General features: G+C 40.5%; 1 protein-coding gene across 1 annotated transcript in view; it reads right to left on the bottom strand.

The window, feature by feature from the left end:
* LOC308241281 (uncharacterized protein C10orf67, mitochondrial) overlaps positions 1 to 26,072 on the bottom strand; it is a gene marked incomplete at both ends in the record, with an annotated part of 151,335 nt that overhangs the window by 72,602 nt on the left and 52,661 nt on the right. Inside the window, 3 exons of the mRNA XM_080654695.1 lie at positions 16,726 to 16,791; positions 24,064 to 24,122; positions 25,247 to 25,379. Coding sequence (XP_080510821.1) covers positions 16,726 to 16,791; positions 24,064 to 24,122; positions 25,247 to 25,379 — 258 coding nt within the window. The remainder of the gene's footprint in view (positions 1 to 16,725; positions 16,792 to 24,063; positions 24,123 to 25,246; positions 25,380 to 26,072) is intronic.

The following is a 26,072-nucleotide window of genomic DNA, read 5'->3' as shown; positions in this document are numbered from 1 at the left end:
GGGCGGAGACTCGAGCTGGGAAAGGCAGAAGTCTGAAGGCGCACGCGGGCCAGTGCGCACAAAGGCTGCGGAGGTTGCCACAGGCTTTCCCTAGTGGAAGGGAGTCAGAGGATCCTGACTGCACTGAGCCCCAGTTCTGACTGCAGTGAACCCCAGTTCCAGGCGAGCCCCTGGGGACCCACGCTCTTGTGGGGGGAGTCTGGACTCCCGGGCGGAGACTCGGGAGCCGGGGAAGGCGGAGGACTGAAAGTGCGCATGCGCGCGCGTGCCAGTGCGCACAAAGGCTGCGGAGGTTGCCACAGGCTTTCCCTAGTGGAAGGGAGTCAGAGGCTCCTGACGGCACTGAGCCCCAGTTCTGACTGCAGTGAACCCCAGTTCCAGGCAAGCCCCTGGGGACCCACGCTCTTGTGGGGGGAGTCTGGACTCTCAGGCGGAGACTCGAGCTGGGGAAGGCGGAGGACTGAAAGCGCACATGCGCGCAAGGGCAAGGCTGACAGTAAGCCAAGACTGAGACTCCACCCCATCCAAGCTGAGCACAGAGGCTATTGCAATTTGGCAAGTCTAATCCTATAAGGCTGTCTCCAGCACCGAACTTCTCCCAGCATAGACACAGCTGATCCTTACAGCCAACTGGCCCGGAGGTCAATTCTTCCCAGTGATACCAACAACAATAAAGACTTAATTACAACAAGGCTGTACACACAGTCCACAAAAGGGTGCACCAAGAGTGTCCACCTCAGGTTAACTGGGGAAGCAGACCCACTGGGCCATATTGGAAACCTAGCACAAATATCTACCTTACCAACTCAGGGAATCAGTGAAAATGCGGGGTCAAAGAATCAGATCACAAACGAAAGAAATGGAGGAAAACAAACGACTGGATATAGAATTCAAAACCACGGTTATAAGGCTTTTTAAGAATATCCTAGAAAAGGCCGATAAATATAACGAGACCCTCGAAGATATGAAAAAGGACCAACTAGAAATTAAACATACACTGACTGAAATAAAAAATATTATACAGAGACCCAGAAACAGAATAGAGGAACACAAGAATCAAGTCAAAGAATTGAAACACAAAGAAGCAAAAAATACTCAACCGAAAAAGCAAAAAGCAAAAAAAAAAATCCAAAAAGTTGAAGATAATGTAAGAAGACTCTGGGACAACTTCAAGCGTACCAACATCAGAATTATGGGGGTGTCAGAAGAAGAGAGAGAGCAAGATACTGAAAACCTATTTGAAGAAATAATGACCGAAAACTTCCCCCACCTGGTGAAAGAAATAGACTTACAAGTCCAGGAAGCCCACAGAACCCCAAACAAAAGGAATCCAAAGAGGACCACACCAAGACACATCATAATTAAAATGCCAAGAGCAAAAGACAAAGAGAGAATATTAAAAGCAGCAAGAGAAAAACAGTTAATTACCTACAAGGGAGCACCCATACGACTGTCAGCTGACTTCTCAACAGAAACTATGCAGGCCAGACGGGAGTGGCAAGAAATTTTCAATGTGATGAATAGCAAGAACCTACAACCAAGATTACTCTACCCAGCAAAGCTATCATTCAGAATTGAAGGGCAGATAAAGAGCTTCACAGATAAGAAAAAGCTGAAGGAGTTCATCACCACCAAACCAGTATTATATGAAATGCTGAAAGGTATTCTTAAAGAAGAGGAAGAAGAAAAAAGTAAAGAGAAAAATTATGAACAACAAATACATATCTATCAACAAGCGAACCTAAAAATCAAGTGAATTAAAAACCTGAGGAACAGAATAATCTGGTGAATATAATAGAATCAGGGGCATAGAAAGGGAATGGACTGATAATTCTCAGGGGGAAAGGGGTATGGGGGGTTCATGAAGAGAATGGACAAAAATCATACACCTATGGATGAGGACAGTGGGGGGGAGGTAAGGGCAGAAGGTGGGGTGGGAAATGGGTGGAGGGGAGCTATGGGGGGAAAAAGGAGAAATAATTGTAATAATCTGAATAAAGATTTATTTAAAAAAAATAAAAAAATAAAAAAAAATAAAAAAAAATCTTAAAGGCATTTCAATGTAAATGACATATTAGAGAAACAAAGTGAAAATTTACAGTACTTTTTTGTCAAAAACTATGCAAGACAAAAAGATAATGGAATTACATCTTCAAAGCATTAAAATAAAAATGTCAATCCAGACTTCTACACTTGGAATAGTTCTATCAAAAACAAAGACAAAATAAACTTTTTTCAGACAAACAAAAGTTGAGAGAATTCATTGCCAGCAGATCTGTACTATAAGAACTTGGGGGGGAAAATGTTTTTCAGGAAGAAGGAATATGATACCACATGGAAACTTAGGTTTACATAAAGAAATGAAAGCTCCAGAAATGCTTTAAATGAAGATATCAAATGCAAATCTTGCTGTAATAAATTATATCAGTTATTGTTACATGAAAATATCTACAGGGTGTCCCCCCAAAATGTATATTCCAATGGGTTAAATCTGAAAAGGAAAAAACATCAATTGAGCTATCAGCTGTTAAAGTGTGTCTACATCTTTTATTATTAAACTTTACAATTTTGTTTACATATTAAACTTTACAAATTTGAAGGGTACAAGGTGTCAGGAATTTAAAAAAACTATACTTTTGTTGGCAACATTAGAAAGACTATGCAAAGGTATTTAAATCAAGACCAATGGACTTGCTTATATGAATTTCATAGTGACTTTCTGGAGAGCATTCAATAAACACTCTCTTTACTGCTGAGACAAAGCTATTTGGTGGGAGATTTCAAAATACCTAAAATTGTACTGACTTCTTATTAATCTCTTACCAACCAGCTGCTTGGGTACTTTAACCTGAAATCTTTCTTGTTGTTTTCCTAATACTTATTCTTCTAGCTCTTCCAATGGTGGTATAAGAATCTGAAATCGTGTATTGAAATCTTTCTAAGTTTAATATAAAAATTACCTTTAAAATATGCTTATGACTTATTTAATGTAAACCAGATAGAAATGTTACATATCTTAATCAAAATCCACTTGCATATTCTCAACTAGAGAAACAGACAAGCAGAATTACACTCTAGGTTGCCTAGACACATGCTCACCAATTCTGGCGGCATAAAACCAAATATGGGTTTATCATATACTCTCAACCATCAGATTAACTGGACTCCATAACATGAGTTGTAGGTAACTTGTCTTTCTATTCTTGATATGCTATCTAATAAAAGAGTAATATGCAAATTAACCATCACTCTGCTACACCCACAAGTCACGCCCACCAGCCAATCAGGAGGGAGTATGCAAATTAACACAACCAAGATGGCTGTGGCCACAGAGAGAACAGGAGGTTTGGGTTTCCCCAGCAATGGAGGAAGCCAAGCTTTCCGCACACTCGGCCAGCCCAGGCCTCCACTCAAGGCTATAAAGTTTCAATTATAGAAGATAAATAAATCCCAACAAAAATGGCTGTGGCCACAGAGCAAGCAGGAGGCTTGGCTCTGCTCAAGGCTACAAAGTTTCAATTATAGAAGATAAATAAATCCCAGATACCAGGGCCTCCGCTTGGGTCGCCGGGGGGAGTGGCCGGCCTGCAAACCACCAGAGGCCCCTCGCCCAGGCCACCCCACACCCCAGGGGAACCCCCACCCTGATCCGGGACACCCTCAGGGTAAACCGGCTGGCCCCCACCCATGCACCAGGCCTCTATCCTATCTAATAAAAGAGTAATATGCAGATTGACCATCACTCCAACACACAAGATGGCTGCCCCCATGTGGACACAAGATGGCCGCCACAAGATGGTCAGCAGGGGAGGGCAGTTAGGAGGGACTAGGTCTGCAAGGGAGGGCAGTTGGGGGCGATCAGGCCTGCAGGGGAGGGCAGTTGGGGGGGGACCAGGCCTGCAAGGGAGGCCAGTTAGGGGCCATCAAGCCTGCAGGGTAGGGCAGTTAGGGGTGACCAGGCCTGCAGGGGAGGGCAGTTAGGGGCAATCAGGCTGACAGGGGAGCAGTTAGACATCAATCAGGCTGGCAGGGGAGTGGTTAGGGGGTGATCAGGCTGGCAGGCAGAAGCGGTTAGGGGCAATCAGGAAGGCAGGCAGGCGAGCAGTTGGGAGCCAGCAGTCCTGGATTGTGAGAGGGATGTCTGACTGCCTGTTTACCGGGATCGGGCCTAAACGGGCAGTTGGACATCACTTGAGGGGTCCCAGATTGGGGAGGGTGCAGGCTGGGTTGAGGGACACCCCCTGTGCACCAGGCCTCTAGGTTACATATATTTATATATTCAACAAAGGAATGAATCCCACTTGAGATTGATGAAGAGGATCCTCAATCTATTTTCAAGGTGTTTAAAAGCCTAAATAAAAGTGCATCTTAATTCTGTAAGGGTTGCACAGGCTCAGAAAACTTAAGAACTCTTTAGATTTGGCTAGCATTAAATCAACTCAGTGAAATATCACTGATTAAGTTTGATCAGATATGCAAGTTAGGAGTGATATATAATACATGAGTAAATTTGAAAAAACAAATAACTTTGTTTGTTTTTGTTAATCCTCACCCGAGGATATATTTTTCCATTGATTTTTAGGAAGAGTGGAAGGAAGGGAAGAAGGGGTGGAGAGAGAGAGAGAAAGAAAGAGAGAGAGAGAGAGAGAGAGAGAGAGAGAGAGAGAGAGAGACTGGGAGAGAGAGAAACATGAATGTGAGAGACACATTGATCAGTTGCCTCCTGCATGGGCCCTAACCAGGCTGGGGATCGAATCTGCAACCCAGGTACATGCACTTGACTAGGAATCGTACCTGAGACCCTTGGGTGCACAAGCTGATACTTAAACCATTAAGCCACATAGGACAGGGTCAATGAACTTTTTTTGTTTTATTTAAGGTTTTCTTGATGAACAAGAAGAGATTACACTGAGGAAAAGAAAACAAAGGGTATCAAATGAGGAAAAGTTTAAATACCACCCTCCATGAAAACACATTCCTGAAAAAAATTGATATACGTTGTAACTTACATAAACATCCTTAGGGTTTGAAGAGAAAGCTGGGACCTGGAGACCCTAGGCCTGAAGAAATCAGGGCTAGAGAAACTAACAAGTTGCTAGTGTTGGATTCAAAAAGGGTATATGACAGTCCAATGCCGGTGTCCAAAAGGGTGTGGGTACCTTGGGCTTGATTCTGGCCTTGAGCATCAGTAGTGAAGCAGTACTATAATATAACTCACGGCACCAAGCAACAGAATTAATAATGGCAATTAGGATGAGTGACAGCAGTTCAAATTGTTCAGTCTTCTGGGAGTAAGACCCAGGTCTGAGCAGTGTCAGAACTCTGGCCGAATGACTTGGGGTTCAAGTCTGGCCTCAGCTCCCAATGGGAACTGGAGAGAAGACCATGGCTAAAGTCAGGCAGATGAAATGAAGCAACACCAAGCAGTCGGGGGTAAGATGGCAGCTTTGTGTGCTCCCAAAAGTCAAGGGTGATGTTACATGTGGTCAGGACCTACCATCTGACCCCATGACTGAAAATGTCTAAAGAAGACTAGAAATTGATGCAAATCTCAAATTTATCTTTTTCTGATTTTCATAGTACTATCTTAGGTCCATAAGTCAAATGATACTGAAATATAAATTCTACAAATAAAATTTTATAATCATCCCCCAACAAATACGCAAGAAGAAACAAAGCATAAAACCCCTCAAGTGATTTTAGCAATAAAATTTCTTATTTGTGCAACAAGTATTAAATATTATTTTCACTAAAATATTTTTTAGTTCCAAATACAAATGGAAAGTATTCAATTTGTCATCAAACTATTCAGAATAAAATGCTGTAGGAGCTGGTGCCATTTTGGGGCTCAACCCATCTGGTTTTCCAGATGACCTAATAAATTTATAATCCCTTTAAAATGCTGTAGAAAGTAAAAGCCACCTTTCAGTTGAATTTTAAATAGGATATTACTCTATCTCAGTTGAATTTTAAATAGGAGATTTTCTATTTCAGTTTTCTGAGAACAGAATCTAAAGTTGAACTCATTTTAATGGTAAATGAAAATTTTTATTTTAAAATAAAGCAAGTAATTGTAGTATATTACTTCAATTACCTCTATATTTTAAAGTTATTCATAATATGAGATAAAGATACAGCATAAGGGGAATTCTGTGTCAACACAATCTATCAAAATACAGTAAATATTCTTTGACATCTGAAGACCATGCACGAGCCCAGAATTGTCCTATCTCTGTATTTCTGCACCACCCCCTGGGGCCAGATCAACAATGAGCAAAATGCTGACTTTGCCACAATGCTCTGTGAACCATTAAATGTCTACTTTACCAAACTAAGCCAAGGGAAAAAGAATGAAACAATTTTCTTCTCAGATGGTATTTATTTTAAACTTCATGTGCAATTGAGTCAAATAAACAGGTTGTAGAGGAAAGGAATGGGAAGTTTCAGAAAGGAAGGTTTTTCCTTCACCCACATAGCCTATGATAATATATATCTATAATAATAATAAGTCTATATCCTATAATAATAACTTTTTAAAAAATACTAGCCTGAAGGGCGACTATGGTCACAATTGCAAAACTATTGCAAAAAAATATTTCACTTAACAATTCTGGAATGAAAAGAAGAATGTTCTAGAGTTTTAATTAAAGTCTTGTATCAAGTACAAATTGCCTTGTGTTGCATGCACTTTAAGAATGGGGACATAACTGACCTTGTCCCATGTCCCATTTCCCACACAGAAGGGTCCTACTGCTTTCTGCGGATCTGAGCACACACCATATGTTCCGCCAGCATAGACCAGGTTACCCCACGGACGCTCAGAAATCTTCCAGGGAAGCATTCACTGGGTGCAACCTCAATTAACGAATTACCCTGGCTGTGGGGGTGGGGTAAGGGGACCTGGAAATCCAATTTAACCTTGTTCTGTGAAACCTTAATATTTGAAATGCTTTACAGATATCAAAAAATAAACTTTGCACAAAACACTGTACAAATACAAATTTTAAGTTGTGAAATCGCTCATAAATAGAAATCAGACAGCAATGTTCATATCGTGTTTTTCAGACTGGCTAAACACTCAGTTTATCACTGTGTACTCCAGAGTGAAACATGTGTGCTGTTCCCACCGAATGACACAGATTTCAAAAAATAAGTATGATTAATTGGATAAGTTAAATGACTGATTTAAAAGTTCCTGCAGCAAGTTCTCCGTTTGGTCATTTACACGTGGTAGTATTATCAAACCTTTAAAGATCATTTTTAAGGTGTCCAACTATCTCAACATAATAAAATATTTAAAAGAAAGAAACAGAAAAATTATAACCAGAGTGCCTATAGTTAACCTATGGTGAAGAATAGACCACATGGGAAGGTGATATAAGGGAGCCCTTATAATAACAGAATTATTATTAACAACAAAAGTACATATGCTAGTAATAACAGTGAACTAGAAAACTACATTACGCTGTAAAATCAAGTTAATTAATATAAAGATGGAATACCAGGTTACGTCATCTCTCCCCTCCCCCAGTCCAATTTTCACTTATTGTTACACATTAACTTCAGAGTCTATCCAGCTAACAAAACGTACTGTTATGCGTTGGCAACAGCAAGATAACCATGCTAGCAATAAGAAGGAAAAACTGTTACACTAAGAGAAAATCCTATTGAAATAACTTCTTCTCAGAGATCCTGTCTACCTCTGTCTCTCCTTTATTGTGTATGTTCTGTGAGAACAGGCAGTATGCCTGTCCCTTGTGGCTACGATTTTGGAAACTCAATTTTGATCTGTAAATTGAGGAGTTTCTAAACGGGAATTCTGGGACTGACTTACAGCCCTGGGCTTGCTGTGGGAATGGGGGCAGCTCCCCCTGCTGCTGTCATCTCGGGCTCCAAGACCCGTCACTCCGTCCAGTTGCTAACTCTGCTGGGCAGCCCTGTCCACACTCATCTCAGAGCCTTGATGCACAGACCCCGCCCTTCAGCTTGATTTCTGGCAACTGGCAGAGCCTTCCGGAACAGGATACTGGCTTGACCACAGGCTTACTAAGTCCAAGGCGTGGACTAGAGCCCCTCACCCAGTATGGCTGGTCTTCCTGCCCAGTCAGCAGGCAGCATCACCTACTCAGGCAGGGTTCTTTCTTGTTTGAGTCTTTGTTTTGTTCTTTTGTGAATCAAAATTAAAAGCTTCCCAAGACCTGGATTCTAAAAATCTTACTTCTAGAACCCAAACACTGGCCAGTCATGTGTCAAATTTCCCCCCAAATGTCATTCTCCTCCTTGAGAAATTACATTGGTTTCCAGCTGACTAGACTTCCTAACTTTCTGCAAAGTGAAAATATTTTTAGAAGACAATGCTTTTTCTCAACCCCTGGCCTCTCTCTACCTGTTGTCTCACTCCTCCGCTGGCTACGAGCAGTGAGCCATCTGCTTGGGAGTTGGCATGAGATGTCCAGATCTTTCTGTGCCCAGTGAAGCAAGGATGACGCAGGAGCAGGGTTCTGCTCTGCGCCTGCATGCCTTGAGTGTTAGGGAGGCAGCTCTGCCCCCTGTGAGAGAAGGAAGAAGAACATGGGAACATGTGGAGAAAAAACTGAGTATGGGAAATCAAACATGCAGGTGGAGAGACTCTTCGTGAAGTGCTATGCGTTGGCTAGGTGACTCACCAAGTGACTTCTAAGTTTCCTGAGAGTCAATGTGGAAAAGGAGCCTTGACTAGTTACACAATTCACAGTGCACATAGGAAAGATCAATTGCTCAGGGAAATACAACCGGTCCCATAACTAAGGACAGAAAAAGTTCCCCCAAAAGACCACATAAAGGGAGGCATTGTGTAATGCCATGAGCAGTGCCTCAGCAATGTCCACATAACAAGCCAACGTCGAACTGAACATCACAGAGCTACTTCTGGACATGCCCTTTATGTAGATGAATTGTACTGCCACAGGTCCAGCAAAAGTAATTCTGATCATTGGGGAAGGAGGCTGTGGAAACAGACAGCAATAGCAGATAATCCTTGCATGCACGCTTCTGATAGTGTGAGTTAGTCCAGGTGTCTATTGAGAATACTACGAGCAAACGCTCTGTACACTTGCGTGTCCATTAGGGAAGCTTCGGTAAGCTTCTGATAGTTATTGGGCAGTAATGAGTTAGCGATTATACAGCCTAGAAAGTGATTGGAATATGGATTCTCTATCTTGCTAATTTAATAGAGATCTACTAAGGCTTACTGACTAAGTTAAATAAACCACTGAGCTGGGGATAGCGGTGGCATCTTCTTGGGTAAGTTAAGGGACATAACAAAGACATACTGGTGCTGAGAAAAGCAGCCAGAGCCCCTGCCCAGATGTGCGCAGGGAGTCAGGAGAATCAGGTGTGTTGAGACTGGCGACCTTGTTGATGCTGGGTGTGAGGTATGATTGTGGTTTCGATATTGCTAACAGCACAGGAGCCCCTGTGCAGATGAAGGTGTCACAGGGTGTGGCCATTTGAGCAGTGCTTACCTCAGGGTGCTTTTGCTTTAAAGACCTCCTTGAAGTCTTCCCTCTTTTTGTCTTAGACCCTGTACTGGTGGAGAAAGAAGATGGCTTCATCCTGGGTTGTGAGGCCCATGGCGACAACGTGGACTCTTTCCCCTTCACTGATCTCGGGCTCTGGCACACAGAAAGAACCAACTTTGTTATTCTCACTTCCTTCTTCAGAGTCGTGTCCCTTTATTTTCCTCCCTTGCCCTGAGCTGAAACAGCAGAGTTAAAGTGTTCAGTCCCAAAGGGCCTGGATCTGTTCTTGCTCCCAGTCACGCAGTCCCCCTCAGGCCTTATTTGATTTGCAAGTTGGACTTTCCCCCCATTCCTCCCATTGATGCCAGTGCACAGAGAAAAACATACCTTCAGATCAAAGCTTTCTGGAGGCACCTGGAAAAGGAGTGGGGTATGGGATAGCTTGAGGATTGTATCTTAGTAAGAAGGCAGGGGAACTGAAGGTAGGAGTGAAGGGACAGGAATGTGGAGACAAGGCATTGAGACTGCGCATTAGTATGCCAGGATGACACCTTTCATTCTCCTTATGCCAGGCTCGCTTTCTCCACTGCTTACACTCAATCTTCCCTTCTCACCTCTCGCAATGTCAGTCTCCTGGACTCCCATTCACACTTCTTGCCTCACTGATAAGCATCTTCTCTTTCAAACTCAAGATGCCAAAATAAGAGAAGCACAGAATAAAAGAAAAAAAAAAAAAAGAACTTAAATGCAAACCTTGCCACTTATGATGTCAAACTTTCTTCTCATTTCCATTTCTTCTTTATGTTTACTAACCTGTGAAATTAAAGGCCCATGTCATTTGTTATTGTTTGCAAAGATTAAAAGGGAGAATTTTCTATAAAACTACCTTTAGCAATGAAAGAGTAGCATCATAAACCATTTGACTGCCAAAACTATTATAGGAAAATAAGCTACAATGTTGAATATGAATTAGAAGAGAAAATAAATTTGTACCTAGAAAGAAAAGCATTTTAAAAAGTGAACAGAAATAGACAAAATTGTAAGTATTTATAATCATTAGCATTTATCTATGGCTTTAAGCATAATAGAGATTATAGAGAAATATGCACTGTTTGCTGGTGTGGTAATAATTTGTTTCATATGTTATCAAACTAGCTATAGATCTCAAGCCTTATAAGATTTTTTTGAGAAAATTCAGATAATTTAATAGTCAAACTTCAATAATATAATGAACGTAATTTTATTTATTTTAATTATTATTCTTTTTAATCTTCACCTGAGGATATGTTTATTGATTTTAGAGAGAGAGAGGGATGAGGGGGGAGAGAGAGAGAGAAATATTCACGTGAGAGAGAAACATGGATCAGTTGCCTCCCATGTGCACCACGACCAGGAGTCAAACCTGAAACCTAGGTATGTGCCCTGACCAGGAATTGAGCCTGCAACCTGTAGTTGTAGGGGATTATGCTCCAACCAACTGAGCCACCGGGCCAGGCAATATGAATGTAATTTTAATTTTAAAAGTCTAGAGACCCTCATTTAGTAGTTTGCAAAACTAAAGCATTGGAATTTTAAGGTTGCTGCAGAAGTATCTGTACTTCTACATAAATTTAGCACCAAACCCACCTTTGTGTGCTTGCATCCAACTGTGATGAGCCCATGAATGCCAAGTTGGTGGAGGCCCTTTGTCCTGAACACGAAATCAACCTAACTGAAATTGATGAAAACAAGAAACTAGGGGAATGGGTAGGCCTCTGTAAAATCAACAGAGAGGAAAAACTCTGTAAAGTGATTGGTTGCAGTTGTATGGTGGTTAAGGACTTTGGCAAAGTTTCAGGCAAAGGATGTCATTGAGGCGTATTTCCATGCAAGAAATGAATAAACAAACTTGGATTTTGTTTCTCAAAAAAAAGTCAATTTTCATTTCCAGGCATTTTATTAATATTTTTTTAAATGAAGGTGTAATTGACATATAACCTTGTATTAATTCTTGTACATCAATATTTGTATTTATTGAAAAATAATCACCACAAAAAGTCTAGTTAATATCTATCACTACACAATTACAATTTTTTTCCTGTGGGAACTTTTAAGATCTACTCTCTTAGCAACTTTCAAATATATTATACAGTGGGGATGTTTTACATCGCCATGACTTATTTATCTTGTAACTTTAAGTTCATACCTTTGATTACCTTTACCCATTTAGCCCACCCTCACCTCCCACCTCTGGCTACCACCAATCTGTTCTCTGTATTTATGAGTTTTGTTTTTAGTTTTTATTTTAGATTGCATACAAAGTCAGATCATATAGTATTTGTCTTCCTCTGTCTGGCATTTCACTTTGCATAATTTCCTCAAAGACCATCATGTTGTCACAAATGGCAAAAAATATATTATTAAAGTACGCTTCAATAATACAGTTTTAATAATAAGAATTTATAAGTATTGCCAGTGATTCTGAATCTGAGTAATCTTATTATGAAAGTAAACAATGATGAAAAATACATCTAACCATTAATCTCATTCATGTCTAAACATCAGCTATAATGTATTTTCAAAAATATTTCTTCCCTCATGGACACAGACAATAGGGTGGTGAAGGCCTGGGGTTAGTGAGGGCTAGAAGGGGCCAAGCGGGGCGGGGGCGGGGGGGATAGAAGGGACATATGTAATACTTTCAACAATAAAGATTTTGTAAAAAGTATCTCTTCCCTATTGATAGATCAGAATTCAATAAAATATAACTCTGTCTCATGAAATCTTGGGGTCTGGGAAGATAATAACTGATGTCCATGAAGAACTGTGTTAGGTTATCTCAGTGGGTTTAAATTCAAGCTAATGTTATAATTAACTTCCATTATAATAGTTTAAAAATAAATCCTAAAAAAAAAAATACAAAGCTGGAGGCATTACACTTCTTGATGTCAAACCATATTATAAAGCACAGTAATTAAAACAGTATGGTGCTGCCCTGGACAGTGTTGCTCAGTAGTTAGAGTGTTGGCCAGAGCACTGAAGGATCACAGCTTTGATTCCTGGTCGAGGGCACATACCTGGGTAACAGGTTTGGTCCCAGCCCTAGGTCAGGAAGAGTGGGGGAGACAACCGGTCCATGTGTCTCTCGCACATTGATGTTCTCTCCCCGCCACCCTCTCTCTCTCTCTCTCTCTCTCTCTCTCTCTCTCTCTCTCTCTCACACACACACACACACACACACACACACACAGTCTCTCCCCCTCCTTCTCTCCCTTTCATTCTCTCTAAAAATCAATGAAAAAAATGTCCCTTGGGTGAGGATTAACAAAAACAAAAACAGCCCTAACCGGTTTGGCTCAGTGAATAGAGCATCGGCCTGGCCTGCAGACTCAAGGCCCCAGGTTCGATTCCAGTCAAGGGCATGTACCTTGGTTGAGGGCACATCCCTAGTGGGAGTGTGCAGGAGGCAGCTGATGGATGTTTCTCTCTCATGGATGTTTCTAACTCTCTATCCCTCTCTCTTCCTCTCTGTAAAAAAATCAATAAAATATATTTAAAACAAAACAAAACAAAAAAACAAGTATGGTGCTAGCATAAAAATAGACATATAGACCAATGGAACAGAATCAAGAGCCCAGAAATAAACCCATATATGTGTGGTCAACTAATATTTGACAAAGCAGCCAAGAATACTCAATAAAGAAAATGCTTTTCAATAAATGGTGCTGGGAAAATTGTATATTTACATTTAAAAGAATGAAACTAAACCCCTACTTTATACCACTCAAAAAATTAAATTGAATGAATTAAAGACTTAAATGTAAGACTGGAAACCATAAAACTCCTAGAAGAAGACATTGAGAAAAATCTTTTTGACATGGGTGTTAGTAATAATTTTTTTATATGATGCTCAAAACACAACAAAAGCAAAAATAAACAAGTAGGACAATATCAAACTAAAAAGCTTCTGCATAGCAAAAGAAACAACAAAATGAAAAAGCCTCTATAGACCAGGAGAAAATATTTGGAAATTATATATTTCATAAGGAGTTAATATCCAAAATATACAGCTCAACAGCAAAAAACAAAAACAATCAACAAACAACAACAGCTCAATAGCAAAATCAACAATCAATTCAATTAAAAATAGGCAGATGATCTGACATTTTTCCAGAAGATATTCAAATGGCCAACAGGTTCTCAACGTCACAAATCATCAGGGAAATGTAACCCAAACCACACTTGTTAGAATGGTTATCACCAAGAAGGGACAAGAGATAACAACTGTTGACAAAGATGTGAAGAAAAGGGAACTATTGCACACTATTGGTGGGAATGTAAATTGGTGCAGTCACTACTGAAAATACTATGGAGATTCCTCAAAAAATTAAAAATAGAACTACCATGTGACCCAGCAATTCCATTTCTGGGTATTTATCTAAAGGAATAAAAAAGCACTAACTTGAAAAGATATGTGCACTAACATGTTCACTGCAGCATTAATTACAATAGTTAAGATATAAGTAACCTAAGTGTCCATCAATAGACAAATGGATAAAGATGATATGGTATATACATATGCAATGGAATATTACTCAGCCATAAAAAAAATAAAATCTTGCTATTTCTGACAACATGGATGAAATTTAAGGGCATTATGCCAAGTGAAGTAAGTCAGGCAGAAAAAAAAATCGCATATCATCTTATTTATAGTAAAATCTTAAAAAAAAAACAAACCCACACTTCATAGCCCAGCAAGCATGGCACAGTGGTTGAGTGTCTGCCTATGAACCAGGAGGTCACAGTTCAATCACCCTTCAGGGCACATGACCCGTTTCAGGCTTGATCCCGATTGGGGGGGGGGGGTGGCTTGCAGGAGGCAGCTAATCAATGATTCTCTCTCACCATTGATTTCTTTCTCTCCCTTTCCCTTCCTCTCTGAAATCAATAAATATATTTTTTTATAAAATCAAAAGACATCATAGATACAAGGAGCAGATTGGTGGTTGCCAGAGGCAAGGAGTGGAGGGGTGAAATGGTGAGGGTGGTCAACAGGTACAAACTTCCAGTTAGAAAACAAATTAAGTCCTGGGGATGTGATGTACAGCATGGTGACTGTAGTTAACAATACTGTATTATATATTAAAGCTGCTAAGAGAATAAATCTTAAAAGTTCTCATCATGAAATGAAGTTTATAACTGTGTGGCGATAGATGTTAACTATATATATATATATATATATATATATATATATATTCATTTCATATATATATATATATATATATATATATATATATATATATATAATCATTTGTTGTACACCCAAAATACAATGTTATAGGACAATTACATCTAAAAATAAAAGTAAAAGAATGCCACTAAGTGTAGGCATCACAGGAAAATATAACATTTTTTATATGCTTCCCTTAAAGCCAATCTAAGGATACAACCACTCCATATTTTATTGCTTATACTTACTGATCATGCCTTTTTACTACCAGCTCTATGACTTTTTAAATGAGGTTTTTAATAGGCCAGAAAATAAACTGTATAGGCAAGCATGGAACAAAACGCTTCAGTAAGAACTTTACAAATTGACTCTGGTCCCTCTACCTTCTCCCACTCTTCCATCTGGGCACAATCACAAATCTTCATTTCTGGAAAAAAAGCACTCTGGCAAGAAACAAAGGAAGCCCAAGTAGCCACAAAGCCAGCCTCCCTCCCAGTGAATAACAGAATGCCTGGTGGGGGGTGAGGGGTGCCAAACAGTGACCTTGCTGGGCCCAGCGGTATGCCATGGAAAGCTTGGTCATAAGAAGAACCTTAAGCTTACTGCCTCCGCTGAAAACATGGACCCCCAAACTAGTTCTGAGGGACTGAGGCTCTTGTGGTGTTGTGGGGTTTGTGATAAAAAATCTTGCTGCTTGGCAACAAGCGGGTGCTCAACAAACTTCTAAACAACGAAATAAAAGGTGATTGGTTCCCCCGTGGGCAACAGAATAGCACCGGTTAACCGCATACAGTTCAAATAAAGAGGAAAAGTGATTCAAAAATTATGGGGTCTGTTCTTAATATAGGCACAAACTTCCTGATTGAGTAGTTTAATTTCTTGTCTAACATTGCTAACAAACGGGCAATATAACGTTTGCTTCCCACTCTATAATAGCACTTTCCATTTCAATGACAACATGCACATTTAGTTGTTTTCAGAAGCAACTCCTGGACTTTGGAAAGAAGTGGGTGGGGTGGGGCAGGAGAGATTCACCAAGTACTGGTATATGCAATTAATGAAGCCACTTTTTATATGCAGGTATTTAAAGGTAAAGAGTTTAAAATAACATATTTGTTAACACATGGTTTCTGTGACTAGCTAACCATCATTTTTTTCCTTGCCTGCATTCACAAGTTGGTTTCATAGAAGGCTTTATTGTAGTCCGGGAGCATTGTTTTGCATTAATTTCTATGACAAGGAACCCAAAACACATGGTGCCGAGAGTAACAAAACAGAGTTAGGAAAACAGTCATGACTTGGCACAAAGTGTGACAAGCTGTAAAAAGGGGAATGTTTCAATATCTGAAGTGGTGTGGATTTCCTATGAACAACCTTTTCTCTTCTAAACAGTATCATATTCTTTTCAGGCACATTTAGAACGCAAGTCAAGCTGTGTTTTATTTTTGATTATAATAAACACAGTCAGTTTACTGTAACAAAGACATACTAGTGGTGATCAGTTGAAAGCCAAAGTACAACCCATAAGCTGGGCGGGGGGTAGAATGGGGGGACCTGGGGGTGGGTAGTCAACTGATAAAATAAAAGACCAGCCGTCTGGAAAGTTCTCTTAAAAGAACATAAAAAGGCAGTGTTTTCTTATGGAACTAACACAGAATGCCAAAATATCTAACTGGGCTCTTTTTTGTTGTTGTCACTTAGGGCAATTTGTAACTAAAAATAGAAAATCCTTAAAAATACTGGGCTCTCCATAATAAAATTCAAAAATTTCATTCACTACTTTAAATTATAATACTATTTCTTATGTAAAACTCTTCTACATAGTAAGTATATTTGTGATAATACTACTCTAATGATCATTTAAAAATGTTTATAATTATGCATGCACTTAGATTATTGATAAAGGGAAAACGAATAGTTCACAATAAACAGGTACAAAGACAGTTTATAAAACTTTCATGATTAAATTAAATTCCTGAATTCAAATTTATTAAGAAATAATGTAAATCACCTTACCATTTCTTGAACTAATACTTTTTCAGCATCAAGTTCAGCCCTTAATTTATCTCTACCCTCAGTTAACTGAAAGAGAAGAACATTAAATTTTGATTATAAAAACAGAACGCCTGAATTTAATCCTCAAAAGAACTTAGTGAAATATATTTTGTTTCTGAATATGAGAAAAACAGACCCCAATATGATTAAAGAAAAAAATTAAATGTCTAATGCTAAGTAAAATAAGCCAATCAGAGAAAGACAAACACCATATGATTTCACTTATATGTGGAATCTAATGAACAAAATAAACTAACAAACAAAATAGAAACAGATTCATAGCTGTCAGAGAGAAGAGGATAGGATGCCTGGGTGAGAAAGGTGAAGGGATTAAGAAAAAAACATACAACCTCATAGACCTATAACAGTATGGTGATGACAAGGGGGAAATGGGGGTGGAAGAGGCAGGAGAGGGTAAAGGGGGGATAAATGGTGATGGAAAGAGACATGACTTGGAGTGGTGAACACACAACATAATATATACGATGTATTATAGAATTGTACACCTGAAATCTATATAATTTTATTAACCAATATAACCCCTATAAATTCAATAAAAAATTAAATGTCTACAGATTACCATGTACTAATAACATATTACCATATAATTATTACTAGAAGCCCTGTGCACAAAAATCTGCACGGGGGAAGGTGGGGTGCCTCAGCCCGGTCTGCACCCGCTCTAATCCTGGACAACTCAGGGGGTGTCCAATTGCCAGTTTAGGCCTGATCAGTGCGGGATCGGACCTAAACTGGCAGTCGGACATCCCTCTCGCGATCTGGGACCATTGGCTCCTAACCGCTCACCTGCCTGCCTGCCTGATTGCCCCTAACCACTCTGCCTGCTGGCCTGATGCCCCTAACTGCTCCCCTGCCTGCCTGATTGCACTTAACTGCCTCTGCCAGCCTGCCTGATCACCCCTAACTGCTCTCCTCTGCCGGCCTGATCCTCCTAACTGCTCCTCCTGCCGGCCTGATAGACCCTAACCACCTCTGCCTCGACACTGCCACCATGGCTTTGTCCAGAAGAACATCCAGAAGGTCATCCAGAAGATGTCCAGTCTAATTAGCATATTACCCTTTTATTAGTATAGATACTTTTATTATATAAGCAAGCAAAATATACAGAGAAAATGTCAATTTATTTACCACCTTCTTCATCTCCAAAAATGTGATATCAATACATAATAAAGCAAGTCTTAATTAGTCAAAAAGAGTGATTTAATCTTTCTATAACCCATTTCTTATTTTAGGTTTTTGTGATATATATGTATACTAGAGGCCCAATGCACAAAATTCACGCAAGAGTAGGCCTTCATTCCCCCGGCTGCCACCACCCAGGACCCGAGCTTCCCTCACAGCCCTGGCTTCATCTGGAAGGTCATCTAGAAGGACATTCAGAAGGACATACAGTCTAATTACCATATTATGCTTTTATTATTATAAATATATATAGCCATATTTCATACCAATTAAAGACAGCCAGTGTTGCTCAGTGGTTGAGTGTCAACCTATGAACCAGGAGGTCACAGTTCGATTACCGGTCCAAGCACATGCCCGGGTTGTGGGTTTGATCCCCAGTGTGGGGCATGCAGAAGGCAGTCAATCAATGATTCTCTCTCATCATTGATGCTTCTATCTCTCTCTCCCTCTCCCTTCCTCTCTGAAATCAATAAAAATATATTTAAAAACAAAAAAGAAAGAGAGGAAGAAACATTAATGTGAGAGAGACACATAAATTCATTGCCTCCCACATGAGCTTGGACCGAGCCTGAGATCGAACCTGAAACCCTTCAGTGTGCAGGCTGACCACTGGTTTTGATATCCGTTCAATTCAATTAATTCATATATTCACTAATTTAATAAACATGTAGGGAACACCCTTTAGATGCCTAACATTTCGTTTGGCTATAGAAGTATAAAAATGAGCTAGAGCAGATCCCTTCCCTTGCAGCATCCAGTATGGTAGGAGAGTAATGTGAACCACTATAGAACATAAGTACAAATGTTACATCAAATCTTCAGGTAGTCGAAAAGCATAAAAATCCACATAACACAGCAACAGTAATTATAATAAGGTCTGTTATTCCAGGTTTTAACTTCACAAGCGTAGTACCATCGACAAGGGTCTTGAAGAAGATGCAGAAATTCAACAAGCTGGAGAAGGAGGAAGGTGGAGGAAACAGCCAACAAAACAGCCGTGTAGACACAGGGAAGCATAGAGTGAAGGATGAGTTGGGAAACCTTTGGTGTTATATGACTCAGGTGCTTACACAGAGGAATGGCAGGAAATGAAGGCAGAAAGAGATTCAGGGTGATATTATGAAGGGCCTTGCTTGCCACAGTTAGGAGGGGAAGGCAGAATGATGTAATGAATAGTAGTTGGTTCAAGTCAAAGCTCTGCTTCTTCTGTGTGAGTAAGTTAATTCTATACTTTAAGCTTTAATTGTCTCATATAATAAAGAGTTATTGTGGAAGGAATTTGAGATAGCAAATATGAAAGTGCTTAGTTGTTGCTGACATTAAAAATCACTCAGTACATTTTAGGGTAGGCTGATTTTATACTGAAGGCGATGGGAAACCATTGAAGGTTTTAGCACATTAGGTTAGGGTACTAGATAACTATGGCAGCAGTGTGGAAGCTAGATTTAAACAGAAAGGAAAATGAAGTCTTTATGGAAATGATGAAGGCCTCAACTTAAATCTGTGCAATGCTGTTGCAGAGAAAGGAGATTTGAAATAAATGTTGAAAGGAAAGTCTACAGACCTAGTTACCAACTAGAAGTGAGAGATAAAGGAGAGAGTAGAGAATTACCCTAGATTTGTCATCTGATCCTCTGGATAGATGGCAGTGTCATTAATTTAAATGGGGAGCACAATGAGTCCAGATTTGAGGGGTAAAGGAGTTCAAGTTTTGATTTTTTTCAGCAAATATTTTTGAGGGATGATTAGAATACAAAGAAACAACAAGACATACTTCATAACTTGAAAGGAGCAAATAGTCCTAAGAATGTGGGAGCACAGAGTGGGGTAGAAGGGGACTGTCAAAGAAGTCCTCTCAGTGCATGTACCATTGAAATTGAGGAAGTCCTGGCCAGGTAGCTCAGCTGGTTAGAGAGTCATCCTGATACACCAAGGTTGTGGGTTCAATCCCAGTCAGGGCACACACAAGAATCAACCATTGAATGTATGAGTAAGTACAACAAATTGACCCCTCTTTTTCCTTCTCTCCCTCCATCCCTCCCTCCCTCCCTTCCTCTCTCTTTAAAATAAATAAATAAATTTTGAAGAAAAAAAAAGAAATTGAGGGTGAGGACAGAGTTAAAATTAAGGAGGTGGCATTTAGGGAATATCTAAAGCAGGAGAGAAAGATTTAGAAGTCACTGGTAAACAGGTGTGCCAGTTATGGGAGCATCTGAGGTCAGCCTGAGAAATAAGAATAAAACCAAGCCCCCAAGTATAGTATTTCAGTGGGAGATGGAGGAAGAGTAACTTCTGACAGACATTGCTTAGAAAAGGATGAAGAAGCGTGTGAAAGATCAGAAATAAGCATTACTGCAGAAGACACCTGTGACATGAGGCATAGTTCCGTCACATACAGTAGAAAATTTAAGAAAGAAAAAGATTGGAAAGGATTAAGGGCAATATGGATCTCATTGTGACCTGATCAACAGGAAAACTAGCAGTGGGGAGGGGAGAAGAGGCGGGTTTTCTTTTAACTGGAATTGAGAAAAGTTGTGAAAATTGGAAGAGCTGCAGTAAGTAGGTAGTAAGAAAGGGTTCTAATCAGATCCATGTGAAATGATAGACAGAGGAAGGGTGCAGCTACTCTGGATTAAAACCTCATCTATTTGTAATGTCGCCCAAAGGCAAGGATCGGGTTGTCTCCAGTAGCACAGGGCAGTCCCCAAATAGGGCTGGGGAACACTGGGGACTGGCTAGATGAGAGGCTCAGGAGGGAGGTGAGGCGTGCAGTTGAAGATGTGGGGGTAGACAGCAGATTTAGAGAAAATAAAAGAATGAGAAGGATGGAAGGCAAAGATTTTGTGTTGAGTCTTCCTAACTTAGCCTGAAAAGAAGTGTCACCAAGTTTCCAGGGGGTGTCAATTACCAGCCAACACCAAGGACGTTAGCCCCAATCCTGTCTGCCCCCTATGATCTCTCCTCATCGATGATCTCCTCTTTATTGTTTTTTTACCCTCATTCTCCTTTCCATTGACATTATTGAAAGATACTCCTTCAACCCGCCCATCTCCCTCCAACAACTCCTCACCACTCCCCGGCCGTCCACAGCCAAACTTGGAGAGAGTGTCCATGCTCACTGCCTCCACTTTAGCACTCATCCCTCTTCACAACTGCCATTCCAGGAAAATGACTCCCGCTGACATGACCAGGGTTACCAAAGCTAAATGGTCCACTCTTCCTCTGTTAGCCTTTAGCACTCCTGGCTTCTAAGCAGCATTTGACACACTGGGAGTGTGTCCTTCCTTTTTGAGACTTTCTTGGTGGCTTCTGAAGTGCCCTCTCCTGCTTCTCCCCCTGCTATGCCAACCTGTTCTCATTTTCATCCAAATGCTATCCAGCCTTAATTCCTCCCTCTCCTTTATCATTTCACCTCCAACATTATCAATGACCAGAGCCATGGCTGCCTAATCATCTTTTGAGTGCATCTCTTCCCATGATCCCCAATGTCACTGTCCTCATTTTGTTTCAGGATTGTATCGTTTCCATGCTTCATCCAAATAACTCTTAACTCGCTTCTCTCGCTTTGGATTTTCCTCCTTCCCATTTGTTTTCTTTAGGAAACACAAATCGGGTCATGTCCCAATGTTCAGAGGCTCCCCCACCTCCCCCCCCCCCCCCACCAATGCACAAGGAAGGTCATTCAAACCTCTTGGAATGAATAATAATCCTCTACCATGTGCTATGCTTCTCAACACCCCTTATTCTCAGGTGCCCTTCAGCTATTGCAAACCACACACACTTATTTCCCTTTGGCATGTTTTGCCACCTCCCCCCTCATCCTTGCCTGGAATTCTAACCTCTCTTTCAGGAGTTAGCTCAGTGCCCTTCCCCAACTTTCCCTGGCCCCTTACTCCTCAGGCTGGGCGTGCCCACTGTGCACTCTGTGCCGCCTGCCTCCTGAAGCTGATCACACCCTGGGCCGTAATCTCTGACTGCTGGTCTGTCTCCCTCCCGGAAAGAAATTCTTATTGTGGCCACAGCTGGAATACAGATTCAGCTGTTATTAGATTATTGGAACTAAAACAGAGAAGCTACATAATTGATAGTTTTTAGCTCAGACAGATGGTAAGAGGTCAGCCTCCCCACGTTCAGTCCCATTTTCAACTTGCATTTAGTTGCAACCATGGCGAAAGAAGGGAGCATGTGACTTGTCCAGAGGTTTCCGAGATGCCCTTTCCATTCTTCCATTTCCTGTATACCTCTTCCCCACACCCCAGTTTCCCCTCTTCCTGCCCCAACACAAATTCTCACCAGATTCCCGCCTCATACCTAGCCATAGCAAATCACAAACAGGTCCACAAACATCTCTCACTCATGATGTAATCACACTCTGTACCCAGCTCTTCTACCCTCTTACCTCCTGGAAAAATCAGCTCAAGTAAAAGTGTGTGAGATGGGTGTGGAACTGTTTGCAAACCCTTCATAGAACCTTCCAGGCATCCCTTCTCTATATGCAGACTTCTATTATAGTCCTTATAGTCCTTATCTCTATGTGACAGGTGGACGGAATAGCTTTGGGAAACATTTAAATGACCTGGGATGGTTCCCTTGTAGGTTCTTAAGTGGCATTGGCAAGCTGAGATTTTATTTTCCACCTTAGAGCTTGATGCCAAGATTAGAGTTGTCTGTGTACAGACTCTGCTCTCTCTGTAAGAAAGGGATTTCGCCGGTGAAGCACAAGAACAGGAAAGCACTTTGTGCAAAGGTCTGACAGATTCAGTTATCAGAGAAAACATTTCCCAAATCTGACCCGTCAGGGCAGCCATGTCTTTAAAATATAGTTCTTTGAAGTAATTTAACCTAAAACATAAGAATACCCTAGCCCTAACTGGTTTGGCTCAGTGGATAGAGCGTCAGCCTGCAGACTGAATGGTCCCAGGTTCGATTCCGGTCAAGGGCATGTACCTTGGTTGCGGGCACATCCCCAGTAGGGGGTGTGCAAGAGGCAGCTGATCGATGTTTCTCTCTCATCGATGTTTCTAACTCTCTATCCCTCTCCCTTCCTCTCTGTAAAAAATCAATAAAATATATTTAAAAAAAAAAAAAAGAATACCCTAAACTGCAAAATCAGGTTGAAATCTGAACCTAAACATAGGCCCATGAGCCCTGAAAATGGGGTTAATGTGACTGAAGAACTGAATTTTAATTTTATCTAATTTTAATTAATTTTTAATTAGAAACTGATACTCGGTTCATAGAAAGCAGGTATGTTTATTTAGAATAATTCAGGGAGGTAAACCCACTTTTCACCTGTAAATTCTGTAAATTTTATGGATTCTAAGTACATTCTCACTCTATGAATGAATGGCTCCAGAAGTATTTGTAAGTGTGCCACACGCTGTGCTCAGCCCTGGGGCTGTGCAGAGACTGAGAGCGCGCAGTCTCTGCCCTCTTGGGGCCATGGTACCGCAGGGAAGACGGACCTCACAGAAAAGTGTTTCGTGAGCTGCAGTAGGGGCGGTACATTGGGCTAAGAAAGCAATTGACCAGTGGGTGTCAATTACCAGCCAACACATTTCTATTGTAATAGAAATGATTTTATCAATATTTTGTGAATTCTTTATTGCTTACTTGTTACCTTTCATACTGCAGAGCAGAGTCCCTGACCTGGGTCCTGCTGCATTGAATGCACTAGGAAATCTTGATCTTTATGACACCAAAGAATTCCCTGTTCCAAATGCAAATTTCCTGGGTAACATAAGCCTAGTTAATTCATGTACAAAAAAATGAACATAAACCACCATCTGACCTGAGAATACGACTGCTCACTCTTAACAATGTAATTTTTCCACAGACACACTTCTGCCCTCCCTGTCATGTAAGTTTTCAGTTCCTTACAATCAACAAGAGAGACTCTTAGTTATCCCAAATAAAAGAAGTATCTATACATTAATTCAATACCAAGACAGAATCCTTATGCATTACTCAGACCTTACCCAAATAATGAGAAATGGACTTGACATCACAGGACAAGTGGGGCACAACGTTATTTCACCAATTGGGCTGTATTTTAATTTAAAAGAGTTATTCATCAATGTAAAAAAGTTACAGTACCTTTTGAATGGTTCTATGATCCTTTTCTGCCATCTCTTTCAGATTCATAATTTCATCTTCTATAAACAAAAGGAGAGAGAGACCAACCATGAAATTACAAGTTTATGCCCTGTATTCAAACTTCCTGCTTCCAGGCAGGCTGTACACCACTGGCAGGCATAGTGGCCGCAAGTCCTAGCAGGACTGTGACCTTCACAACTGCCCTTGACATTCACAGCCTTCTTCCTGCTGTTAAGAAGGCTGGTCAGAGAGGGATTAAGAACTAAGTTCAAGATCCAAGTGTGGCCGAGGGCTGAAAGCTTTTCATCAATACTCGCAATGGACACTTTTGCTGTTAGTCACAGCCTATACAAAGTGCTTCAGCAGGTGGCACTTTTTGACTCAGTCAGAACTACCAAAACCTAAAAGAGCACTATTATACCACATCAGAAGAAAAGCCAAACTGCACTGGCACAGTACAACTGTATATTTAAGGGACGTTGTAATAGAAATGATTTTATCAATATATTGTGAATTCTTTATTGCTTACTTGTTACCTTTCATACTGCAGATTAAGAGCAACATTATATAATTAACATAAATACAAAGATAACAGTAAGTGAAAAAATACTTAAAGCAATATAACTTTGGAGATTAAAATGAGACTCTTGCCAATGTTTATGGTACGTAAAAAGGGGGATACAAATGAATATTTGTACTTAAAATCTGTACCAAAAATTGAAGATAATTAAGTAGTAAGTCAGAGCATATGCTTCTGAAGGGCTAACCCTGTTTCTCCACAAACCATATCTCAATATGTATTTATAAGTTTTAAAGGTTATAAATTTTACATAACTAATTAAGCATAAGAAACAGAAATTGGCAAAAGTTTCTGTTTTATAATATTTCTAAGTAAAATAGAGCATGGATTAGCACATATTTTCCAAAGGTCAATGCTTGGCTTGAAAGAAAAAATTTATAAAAGCCCTGAGTTAAAATGACATGGCTCAGGAGTATAATTATAATATTTACATATATTCCCTGTCCCAAGCAAGAAATGCCATTTTAAATGAAAGTCAAAGATGGCTATCTTTTAAATGTAAACAACCAGACAAATGTGTGTTTGGAAGAGACAAGCATAGCTATGAATTCTATAAAGTGTCTAATTTATAGATTTCCCTCAAAAATGACTTTAAAGTATTACCTAATAATGAATTTTCTTTTAGATTGAGTTGGGCTACTTCTTCGAGTTCTGCGATGACTTGAAGCAGCCTCTCATTTTCCACTTTGTACTCCAAATGTTCCTTTTCAGGGCCGGCCTCTATTGCCAAAGCTTCCTGAAAGATGGGGAATTCCATATTTCTAAGCAGGGAGCCAAGAATTTAAATATGCAACACAAGACAAGACAGATACAGAAGAGCTATCCTATAATTTTCTGAATTCTATTACACACTTATAATATGAATAGCAAAAAGGAAGGGGATTAAATAGAGCTTGCTGGAAGAAAGGCTGCAGTACATTCTGTACAAAGACCACGGCACATGGGGACATTTTATTGACAGGAATAATGCATATCATACTGTTTGTGTGCCCTCATCATTCAGGTCAATTCATTATGGAGGCTATGTCCGGGGAGGCAGCTGGGGCCCCTCACCCACATTTCCCCCTGTGTGTGTCTGAAGTGCTGTCTGCTTGTAACTAGGCAGGCTGGGGAGACCATGGACGGCAGCGGCAGGGGGTGGCAACGTGCACCGTGAAGGAGGGGGGCTTGTTGCCTTTGTGGCATTTCCCAGTGTCAGTGCTGCCAGTGTCATGAGGAGCACATCACATGTCAAAGTGGTGACGTTTTCAGGCTGGGAGCCGCATGGCGTCCATCAGGCTCTCGGATATCCACACAGTTGGTTTTCTGCTTGGTGGAGGAGCCACCCAGAGGCAATTCATATTCTGAACATTAACATGGCTTTGCATGCCTGTCACACTGGGGCTGTGCAGGCGTTTAATGCTATTGAAGACCTCGGTTTAAATCTCTA

This window comes from Plecotus auritus (genome assembly GCF_963455305.1).
Source record: "Plecotus auritus genome assembly, chromosome: 1".
NCBI lineage: Eukaryota > Metazoa > Chordata > Mammalia > Chiroptera > Vespertilionidae > Plecotus > Plecotus auritus.
This window is presented reverse-complemented; position numbering and strand designations above follow the sequence as displayed.